General features: G+C 47.8%; 1 protein-coding gene across 1 annotated transcript in view; it reads left to right on the top strand.

Moving 5' to 3' along the window:
• The first annotated feature begins 378 nt into the window (after nt 1-378).
• Nucleotides 379-11462, top strand: part of ACSS1 (acyl-CoA synthetase short-chain family member 1) — a 31812-nt gene continuing 20728 nt past the window's right edge. The window contains exon 1 of the mRNA XM_010282369.1: nt 379-512. Coding sequence (XP_010280671.1) covers nt 379-512 — 134 coding nt within the window. The remainder of the gene's footprint in view (nt 513-11462) is intronic.

Below are 11462 nucleotides of genomic sequence, written 5' to 3'. Positions count from 1 at the left end.
CAGTCTGTCAGATTTATGCAGTGAAATGCTGCTCTGGGGAGCAAAAACATCAAAGAATGTCTTGTCTTTGTGCTGCTGGGAGCAGGGGAGAGATTTGGGCTGGTTTAAGCTTTAGCCAGTGGAGCTAAGCTGAGCTGAATCAGCTGAGGCTTCTCCTGGGGATGCCATCTCTAAGGCAGCTGTACAAATTAAGTATAGTTTTTGTAGTATTTGCATACTACAGATATGGCAAAGGACAGTTTTACTAGTGCTACAAATACTATCACTTCCAGTGTTATAAATGAGTGTGTGGCTAGCTAGCTAACAAATGATGTTTCATCTCAGACTAGCTTGGTGTTATGCTTGACCAAGCTAAGTTCAGAGAGAGCACCTTGCCATATGATCAGGCTTTGTTTAATGCTCCGTTTTCTTACAGTAAATTGCTTGGATCAACACGTCGAAAAGTCTCCGAACAGAGTGGCTTTGATCTGGGAGAGAGATGAACCTGGCACAGCAGTGCATGTCACGTACAGGTATGGCACCTTCTGACGATGCTTTACGATGCTTGGCAGTGCGGCGGGGCGGGGAGAAGAGCTGCTGCTCTGAAATCGGACCTGTGTGAAACTCTGCTTTCTTCCAAGATAGGACACAGCACTGGGGTGTCATGATGAGATATCTGCTGAAAAACGGAGGCATATTCCCACTGAGAAATGATATTCTTCCCTTTTCATGGAGAGGGCTCCCTGATCTTTGACACCTGTATAATAAACATTACAGGGTGAGAGGTACACTGAATGTAAGGTAGCGACAGCTACTGAAAATTTCACATTGAGATCTGGCATCATCTTCTGGTCATGGCATTAATCAGGCCTGCTTGTAGATTCCCTGTCTTTAAGTGGGGGCTTTTAGAAGAGAAAGGCTTGTTTTATCTCCCTGGCTTGTTCTCACCTGCCAGTTTTCTTTTGGCTCGTTAGAAGTGTTGACAGGAAAATTTCCGTGAGCAGCTTTCAGTTTCAGCACAGCAGCAAATAGCTTGGTGCAGACATCTTGTGTTGACAGTCAATAGCATGACACCGAGTCCTGGCTGGAGGGGATTTGAAGCTCCCTGTGTTCCTCTTCCCCATCCTCAGTGCAGTTTAGGACAACCTTGAGGCTCCTCTGAGTGACGCCACCTTGTAATTGCTTCTATAGATTGTAGGGTCTGTTAGAATGTGGCAGTTTTCAAGCTTATTTCTCTTCTCCCTGCAATGTGTCTTCATTTAGGAGACAGGCCTGCCTGCAAAAATGCCTTTTACATCATCTGTCTCTCTAGCATCTCTCTGGTTTTCCAGACTTGTGCGTACCTCAGGGTGTATTTTAGGGAGCTGATGTTTGATCTTCTGGATCAGAAAGCAGAAGAGACATAGGAAGTCCTGGCGTCTGGTTCTTTTCTACTTTTCTGTAGAAGTGTTTTATGTAGCTTGTTGATAGTTGGGATTCCTGGAGCTCCTTGAGTCTAAGGAAGTTCTGGTGGTCTGGTTCACCTCCATTATTCGTTGGAGTGAGGAAGCTGGTCAGCAGAGAGGAGTGGGTGTACAAATAGCTTTGAGAGGTTAGTGCTCCATGCAACAGAAATAAACACTATCCGATACAAAGCTGTGGAAGAAGTGGATTGGTTTTAATCTTCGTGTTGTTATTTGGCAGGCTGTGTAGGCATGTTATGATACAAATGTGGTGTAACCAGCTGGGTAGCTTGGCTAAATGCTTTGACTTTTGCTTTTGCCATTCTGGAGGTAGGAAAGGAGATGGAATAGAAGGTTCTCCCAGAGTGTGTGTACTTTGACCAGTCTCTTCGAGCCCCAGGTGTGAAACTGGGGGTAGGTCAGAGGTGGGAATTGTGCTCTGATTAACCTGAGAAGGAAAGCAACCCATCAGATAGCATATTTAAGGCAACTCTAGCCTCCCCCTTAGACTGCTACTTGAAATGTGCTGAGCTGCTCCAGACCCTCAAACCTTCTTCTCAGGATCTCTGGAGATACGAGAAGGCCTTTCTGAAGCGCAACAGAACATTTTTTTTTTCTTGGCCATGCCAAAATGTATTTGGAAGAAAGCATATTTTCAGCCTGTGGATTTGTGGTTGCTGCGGCTTGAAGACAAGTAACCCACATCTGAAGACTGAATCCCTCTTTGTGCAGCCTTACAAAGATACGGTAACTAGCAACCAGAAGGAAGAACATCCAAGTGAAAGGCAAGTTGGCAACCTCTATTTTCAGATTTCTGCTTGTATTTGAGAGCCATGTTCCTGTTTCTGCCTGATACTCTTGGTGAGATGTGACTGCATTCCAGTGACACAATTTCTCAAGAGACTTTGGTCCTACCACGTGGTAAAAACAGGTCACTTGGTTCTCTGCTTATCTCATTAAGTCAGGAATAGCTTTGTTGAAAACAGTGATATTATACGGGTGTGTACGCAAGGAAAGAACCAAAAGATTTGCCTTTCCTGTGATCCTTGGGGTACATTTTTAAAGGTTTTAAATGGGACAGTAAAGCTTTCCAAGATGTGTTGGCACTGACCTCCCTTTGAGGCTGAGCTTAGTTGAAAACTTTTTGCAGTAGCGTCTTGTTTTAGCTAGAAGTTTTGTGAGGGGAAAAAAGAGAAAGAGGTGTCTCAGAAGCTGTGATGCCGGTTGAGTAATCCTCCGAGAGCCTTCTGTAGCAGGGTGGCCTCTGCACGCCAGCCCCAGTGTACAGAGGGAGTGAGAGGGATGCTGGACATCAGGAGGACCCAAACGGGTGTCGGTGGCAGAGAAGATGTGCCCCTTTCCTTAGGATCTGGATGTGCTGTTAATGGGACAGCAGCCTTAAAGTTGTGTGCTAGGAAGGTAAAGACTTTAATTTGGCCACTGCCTCATGGACCAGCTTTGAGGAAGGTCCTGGAATCTCAGCTGGGAGGTGTCCAGGGCTTATGTGGAGAGAAGTACAAGGCACCAGTCTGTTGCATTATCTGCTTGGTAAAGCTTGCTGCTGTGAGCTTCTTCTCCTTATAGATAAGCCTTGGGTGGCACAAGGAAAGATGTGGCTGCTGGCATGGGTGCTCTCCCTTCTCCTCTGGGGAGCTGTCAGGGGCAAGAAAACAGCTGAGTGCTGGCCCCGTTCCCATCACAGCCCGCAAAGGAAGCAGGCGGCCGTGCAGGAAAAGGGCTGGAACAGGCTTCCTCCTCCCCGAGGAAGGGGAAAGCCTCCATCAGCGGGGCCTCCGCCGTGCATTGGCAAGAAAACGCAGCTGCATTGGAAAGTGCTGTCCCAGCTTGCTCATCCTTGGGAGAAATGAGAGGCTCCATTTTCCTCTGCTGCCCCACTAACAGCCTCACTTGCAGCGGGCAAAGAGCTGGTGGGGCTGTGCTGTAAGTCAGTCCACATCCCCATGCACACCTGCCAGCAAGGTGTGTTGTGTTCATGCTGCTGAGTTCAAGTGCCCTCTGCTAGGAGAGGAATTCAAACATCTCCGTATTGGCAAAGAGACACAAAGCCATGGGTGAAACATTTCAGTTTTGATTGAATGGTGATTGGTGCCCTCACAAGCTCAGCTGTAATGATCTTTTTCACTGATGAAATCACTGACTCGCTATCCTGTCTCTCTGGATGTTGCAACTCGGCCTTTTAGGGGAAAAAATGGTTCCCTGGCCCCTCTTCTGCTTTTTTCCTCCCTCTGGATTTCTTTTTTATCAAGTAGAAATTCAACTAAGTTTCATGTTATCTCCAGTTTTGAATGAGAAGGCAGGAGAGTGTTTTTTTGCTGCTGTGTGACAACAGGGCATGCAACCCTCCTGGGATTTGGTGGCTGCAGCAAAGCAGGGACAACAAAGCTAATCTGTTATCAGAGAGGTCTGGCTCTCCAGAGGCTAAACCACCATAAACCCATTGATAGCGCAGTGGCAAAGTTGCAGTTAGCCCACAGGAGCGTGCTGCCGTGAGCAGCCAGCAGAAGGGTCCAACCCACCTGGGTGCGCTTTGTCCTGCTCTGGGGATGTTGTCAGGGTCCAGGAGCTTTGAAACCTTGTGGAGGAATTCACCAACGTGTTGCTGAGCCTGGGTTTTAAAGGGCACTATATTATCAAGTGCCTTATTTAAGCAGGCAGAGTTGGTGGCTGGAGCTGTGGGGTTGCAGCCTCTGTAAGCTCAGCAACAGGGAATGTTAAACACAGCAGCTGAAGTTATGCCAGACCTCCCTCTGTCCGACATGGGGTTATTTATTCTCTCCGGTGTTCCCTTGTTTACCACAGTCTCCACAAATTAGCCGCCTGTGAGCCGGTGTTCCCTAGCGCTGCGAAATCCTATGGATATTGCCAAAGGGAGCTGTGCAAAGCAGTAGGCAGCGGTACGTGTTAGTTAACCTGTTTTTGCAAAGAGTTGCAGGCTGAGTCTTAGCAGAAGGGTTTTAATTTACAAAGGAGCTCACTCCAGTGCAGAAAATTTTGCAGGGCGAGGAAATGTTCAAAATGCAAAATACAAAGTAGGGAGAGGAAAGTAGAAGCTGGGGGGGCAGAAATTAGGGTCCTAGGTAGATTTTCCTAGGGTCCTAGGTAGGTGGGAATGTGCAGAGGAGACATGGTTGGACATTCTCATTAGCCACATCACAGCTGTGCCTTTAACAAGCCAGCGGATGGTGGTTCCTCTGCCCGAGCTGAAATAGTTGAAATTGTATTAGAGATCACTGTGAAGATTGCAGCTGGAAACCATGTGGGTACTTACGAGTGTGTGCAATGTGGAAGGTGTTTCTCATTGACAGCAAACTCTTTTCCTTCTTTCCAGTGTTGGCTTCCTAGGTTGAACTTGCAAGTAAATCTTGCCCAGGCTTTCGGCTTTCCCCATCCAAGGCAGCTCAGGGACTTTTCACTTTCTCACCTGAGAAAGGCCACAAGGGGTTTTCCTTGCCGTGGGTTCAGGATGTCTGCAGGAAGGCTGGAGAATTGTGCTCAGTTTAGCAATTGAACCTACAGCCAAAAAAGCCTCACGTTGAGCTTTGTATTTTTCAGCTATTCTCACTAAAATAGAAAAAAATGTTGAGTCTTCCTTTTGGTGAAAAAAAGAAACACGTGTTTTCTCTGTTTAACAAAAAGTGAGGGAAATGGACGGTTAAACTGAGACACTGTCAGAGAAGCTGCAGTGAGGAGTGAATAGGTTTGTGCATTATCCTTGTGGCCAGAACACTGACCCAGGAAAAAGGGGTGGGTGTGGAGACCTACTGTGTCCCAGGGGACTTGAACTCACGTCTCAAGACGGCAGTGCCCGGCAGCGCTGTGATCACAAGGTTTAGAGTCAGGCTTCAAACGTGGGTGCTCCACAGTAATTCACATAGAGCAACACCTAGGAGGTAAGATATGAGGGTGTTGGGCTGAGAGATGCCCAGATCTGTTTGTTTGGTTTTTTTTTAAACTAACCTGTTTGGGGCATTTGACCTGAATTTTCAAATAGTTTCAGCCTGATCCAAACTATGGTTCCAGGAAATAAACTGGTTGCTGCAAGAAATACTGAACCCAGCCTTAGTGCTGAGACAGCAGAGAACATGTCTTGTGCTGAACCTCCTAAACAGGCACTGTCAAAGCCCATATACGGCATTATATTAGGAAAATGTCTAGAAACGATTTGCAAAAGGCTGCTTCCCAAAGGAGGTCTTGATGTGATTTTTTTTCTGATGTAAAAAGAACTGGCTTCCTTTGTTTAGAAAGCAGCAGGCTGTTTTGCTGTGGCAAAAGATAGCATCAGACTTCTTGGAAAAATGTTTCTGCCAGGCATCCCTAAAATGCGTCAGAGAAACGCCATGTGTCGATGATGGGTTTTACAGGAGTTGTTGTTCCAGACGTTGAGCGATGGGCTTTTGAAACGCAGGCACCACTGTATCTGGGGAGGGATCTGGGAGAAATATGGTCTGGTAGTTTCTGAACAGAGATGTTGTAAAGATAGGGAGAGAAGTGCTGCATCTGTTAGATGATACAGAAGTACCAGCCTGAGCAGTGATCTGTTGGCTCAGCTGAGGGGAGAGCCTTGCAGGTCTTGTGCTTACAAGGGATGCTGTGATAGCTGAGGACGTGCCTGCGTAAAGGGTGATGAGTCTTTAGTGGAGAACAGTGTTAATGCCCAAAGCCTTGTTTATGGGGAAAAAGGGAGCACACCTTATAGAGAGAGAGAGACAAGAGTTTATTCTTAGTATAATTGAGCCCTTAACATTCTAATCTTATTAGTTAAAATCTAATTATTACAGAAAAAGACAGAATGAGGACCGGTTGGTTACCACTTTTGTCCAGCGTCAGGTCCACATTTCTTTTACTGGACATTCACAGCCTGGGGACACCAGTTCCAGCCTGTACTCCATCTCTTGTCATCGCATGCCTGTTCTCCTTCATGCCACGTCCCGTGCCTCCACTTCTCAAGGCCTCTTATACCAAGCCTGTATTTCTTCATACTACCTCATTATGCTATGTAAACCCATGATGGTAGCATAAAAAGATAAGCACAAAAAAAAATTAGCCATGGTTACCTGGTCAATTAGAATAATTGCTGTTGCAATTTAGCTGCTGTTGCAGCTAAACCAAATGAAACAAGGCTGCAGGTAGGTCAAGAAGAACTCGGAGCGAGCATCACAAGCTGCATTCCCAACACCTTGCAAACTCACTACAAGGTCTGCGGCACGTTGCTTGCCACCGCAGTACTATGTTTCAGGGCTGCAGGGACACAACAGGAGCAGACTTTTCTATCCCTGAAAGGAGACGGTTTTCCAGCAGGCCGTGACATGAAACAGCTACGTGAAGGGCTTGCTCCAAAGCTGATGGAAATCAGCGGACAGTGGGTCGGGAGAGCAAACCCAAGAGCAGCTGTGCTGGTTTTGGCTGGGGTAGAGTTAATTTTCTTCGTAGAAGCTAGTATGAAGCTATGTTTTGGATTTGGGCTGGAAACAGTGTAGATATACAGGGATATTTTTGTTACTGCTGAGCAGTGCTTACACAGAGCCAAGACCTCTTCTGCTTCTCACCTCACCCCACCAGCGAGCAGGTGGGGGGTGCGCAAGAAGCTGGGAGGGGACACAGCTGGGACAGCTGACCCCAACTGACCAAAGGGATATTCCATACCATATGATGTCATGCTCAGCATATAAAGCTGGGGGGGGAGGGAAAGAAGGAAGGGAGGGACGTTCAGAGTGATGGTGTTTGCTTCCCAAGTAACCATTACGTGTGATGGAGCCCTGCTTTCTTAGTGATGGCTGAACACCTGCCTGCCCATGGGGAGTGGTGAATGAATTCCTTGTTTTGCTTTGCTTGTGCGTGTGGCTTTTACTTTACCGATTAAACTGTCTTTATCTCAACCCACGAGTTTTCTCACTTTTACTCTACCGGTTCTCTTCCCCCGTCCCACCGTGGGGAGTGAGTGAGCGGGCGGCTGCGTGGGGCTTAGTTGCCGGCTGGGGTTAAACCACGACAGCAGCTCTGCAACGGGGTGGTTGTTACGAATGTGGAGGAGATTTATGTGCAACCCAGCTTCTCCTTGCTCATGTTTCCTGCTGGCACAGAGGCATGAGCCAGCTCTCTCCATAGAGATCTTGTGAGCGTCATTTAATGCCTGTCAGTGTGTCGCCTGCGCTGTGAGAAGGCATGTCGTTGTGGTGAGAACATGCTTCCCTCTGATTTTGGAGGTGAGGATTTGGAGTGGGTAAATTCACGTGAAATCCATGTTCAGCAGCTATTTACCCTCACACATGCAGTACAAGGAATGGGTTGGAGTTGTCCGGATTCTTAGTTGAAAGATAACATTTTCCAAAAGCAAGTCTAGAATCTCCTCCATGTGACATTAATTTTTCACCTTCCCTGCCCATGTTCGTTAATGTGCCTGCCATCTCCCTGGCTTGCTTTCTTATAAAAGCACATGCTATATATACTCTTTTTTTCCTCCTGTGCAAACGGCCTTGCCTCCTGGGTCCGGCTGGTTGGTCCTTCCTTGTTTCTCAGCTCCACCCTGATACTTTACCCACCGGAGCGGTGTATGCCCAATTTGCTCTCTTACTTGCCCTCAACTCTTACGATTGCCTTTGCAGAGGTGCTGCAGACCGTTGTGCCATGAACTGACTTTGCAGCTTCTTGACTGTCTCTAGAGGGGCTGGGTGCTTCCTTTTGTTGCGGCACATTTCCTTCTGCAGTGGCTCTGCTGAGACCCTCCTGTTGTCTGCCTGGCTTGCACGCAGGGAGCCGGGCGTCCCGGGACCCTCTGTGTGTCCCACGGCTTTGTCTGTCCCTGGTTGTCCTGCCTGCCTGCGCTGAGCGTAGTGCCCGGCTCTGCACTGTCCGCTTGGATGGCTGCATGGAAATCCCTTGGAGTGTGCGGAGGTGGCAACTGTGTGAGCGTCGCCTGGGATTTTGCCTTTTTCTTCTTGTGGTTTGCAGAAGCAGTGCGCATCTGCTCTGACCCTTCAGCCACCCTCTGCTCTTCTCTGGCAATGGCTGAGCCCTTTCAGGGTAGATGTTTTTACTCGAAGCTTCCTCTACCCTTCCTCTGTACCCCATGTTTCAGTGCAGGCAGAAATTAAATGAAGGTGCCTTCTTTTGCACTGTCTCATCAGCTCCAGGGTGACAGCGTCTAGCTCTTGTTCAGTGTCTGGTGGTTTTTGGTGGAGGTGCCTTGCTTCCAGCACACCTCCTGGGTGCGGACGGGAGGCAGATGCTTCCCTGCGCACAGCCCACCGGTGTTCGATGGCGTTGACTCTGTGCCAAGGGTGCTGGGCCTGAGGCCAGAATTGCTCTGCGGTCTTTCAACCTTGTGTGATGGAGGGGTTGCAACGCCAAGCTTGGCAGCAGTAGCTGGTCGGGGGGGTAGCGGTCATGGTTTCCTCTCGTGCAGTTCATTTAGGTCTGTCCCACCCAGTTCTGCAGGGCAGCAACCCCGCAGGGTGCTCCTTCCACCCTGAGACGTGTCTAGGTTAAGTACTGGAAATGTGTGACCCGCTGGCATGTACTAATTGCGGCCTGTTAGATAGCAAAACGTGTGTGAAGGAGTGAGGGAGTCAAGGGAAGGATTCCTGATGCAGCATTTCTGCTAACTCCCTTTCTCGAACTGGAGGGGAAGCCCGAGTTGCTGCCACAGGAGCCAGAAGACACATCTGATGCTCAGGGATTTGTGGATTTGTCGGAGTTCTTGGCTTCACCTTCTCTTTGCTTTTGTGTCCGTTCCCCCATGTGCTGCACCACCAAGCCTTCCTATCTCGGCCTTTCAGAGCACAAAGGAGAAGACAAAGTAAACAGATCCGGGGGTGAAGACTTGATCCTTCCTGTCTATCAGCTTTCCCACATACTTCTATTAAACAAATGTTAAACTGGGGTTAATCATAAAAAAAACCAATGAGAGCTTCTGCCATCACGGTCACCAAGTCCTGAGTAAGCAAGCGAATTGTGGAGTTGCTGGGAAAGGATGGCCTTGCCAGAACTCTTCTGGCATTTCTGTTCGGGAGGAGGAGCTGCAGCTCTGAACGCACTTGGGTATTTTCCATCGCAGATAAGTGGTTTTTATTTTGCTTTCTCCTAACTGTCTGCCTGAGGCTTGTTTCACTTCCTGTGCTCTGCAGTTGAGCAGCTTGGTTTTGTTCTGGCTCTTTAATACTTATCCACAGTGAAATTTTTCTCTAGTGCAGCATCGGGTGAATTCTGGACCAGAGGATGTGACTTTTTAGGACAAGGCACAAAAACAAACATTGTGTGGGAATTAATTATTGCACGGAGTTGCTCAGTTCATGAACTTAGTTAAAGTAAGCAATATAATACATCTAACAGACTTATGCATGGTCATGAAGAGCTTGGGAAGAGGTATTGAATGTTGTGCTTTAGAGTTTAAGCTGATCTCTAGCTGTAAGGGATTAGGAGGAAATTTAGTCTGGGGTAAAGCCACTTCATATCTGCTTTCTGCAGGGTTGTAGTCACTCTGTGGTGGCAGCTGTTGCCAGCTACTGCCAGAGAGCAGGCACTGAGCACGCCTGGCCATCCCTCTCAGTTCCTGTGCTTCAGCAGTCATCTATTTACTTGATGCTACAGGAACAGTCTTAAAATAAATAACACAAAGTGCTGTGGCTGGGATTCAAGGCTTGTTTTCCTTCTCTTCAAAAAGATGGCAGGGGAGTGGTATCCCTCCAGCAATCACTGTGTCTGTCTTCATACTTTCTCTATGGCCGTGTTGCTTCACTGCCCTCACAGTGCAGATGGAGATTTATCCTAAAGGAGTAAGATGCCAAGTTATTCTCAGTCCATGGTTTTGTTATGACACTTTCAAAGCAGAGCACTTGGGCTTTGCCTATTTCCAACTTACATTGCTTTAAAAAAAAGAAATGGAAAAATTTTTGACAGACCAGAAACAATTAATTTTATTTGCAGCTTAGTCACTAGCTGAAAATTGGTTAAAAAAAAAAACAAACCCCTGGTTTTGTTTGTTTGTTTTTTCACAGCTATGGCCAGTTCTGGGAGAGAAGGATACATTGGTAGATGCATGCTTTAAGGCTTACTATGTAATGCAGACGCCCAAAATTAATTTGTTTGTTAACAGTTTTTCGAGTCCCTGGTGGTGTATCTTACAGACCTTTAAGGGTTCACAGGTGACAGGTTGAAGGTGAGTGTGCTGGGGAGTAGAAGATGCCTCTCTCCTCTGGACCTCAGTATTCAGTGAGTTCCTGAACCCAGAGGACAATTTTCATTCCTGGCAGTCTCTGTGAGTCTTCTCCTCTGAGCCGATGGTTGGCACCAGTAAGGGATGCTCTGCTGCCCCTCATGAGGGTCACCTCCCTCCTTGGCATGAGGCCACTCCTCACCTGGCACAGTTACCTGTCTTCTCAAAGCCCTTCTCCACAGCAGGCACACAGAGCTGTTCAGTTCGTGACAGCATCTTGGTCCCAGGCATGCCTGCAATCGTGTTATCCCCTGTGCAGGCATCAGGATAAGTGTACGTGCGAGTCCTTGCCCACGCACTGCTGTTTTGTTCCCTGGAGGAACGCTTCTGCTATTAAGTCAGCACGTCGCAGTGGCAAGCCCTGTGAAAAGAGCCTTTGTTCCTGTTCTCGGTGTTCCTGAGTTTCTCTACGCAGGAGTGGCTGCGGTTTTACTCGGAGCAGTATCTCTCTTCTGCGAGGCCATTGCGCTCTGCGGCGCGGCTGGGTGAGGTGACAGTGGAGGAATTCGGACTGCGGGTGATCCGGCTTTGATGAGGGTCTTGCAAAATCTGCCACTCGCACAAGTGTCTTGGGACTTCTTTTCTTCCTTATGCATGCAAATGCGTTGTTTACCCTTGCAATTTAAAGAGAAGCTACTAGTTGTGGAACATTTCCAGCAGTTCCCCAACATAAACAGTGCTGGACAGTCTTTGGACAACACTTCCATTTCATCTTGTGTTTATCCCACGTGTGTTCCCAATAGCTTCTGACTGAAAGGTAAAACGTAAAAAAGGCATCAAGGATGTCTAAAATGGACACCGACTTCTGG

Source organism: Phaethon lepturus, unplaced genomic scaffold (assembly GCF_000687285.1).
Source record: "Phaethon lepturus isolate BGI_N335 unplaced genomic scaffold, ASM68728v1 scaffold13772, whole genome shotgun sequence".
In the NCBI taxonomy this organism is placed as follows: domain Eukaryota; kingdom Metazoa; phylum Chordata; class Aves; order Phaethontiformes; family Phaethontidae; genus Phaethon; species Phaethon lepturus.
Note: the sequence above shows the minus strand (reverse complement) of the source record. Positions and strands in the feature narration are given on the sequence as shown.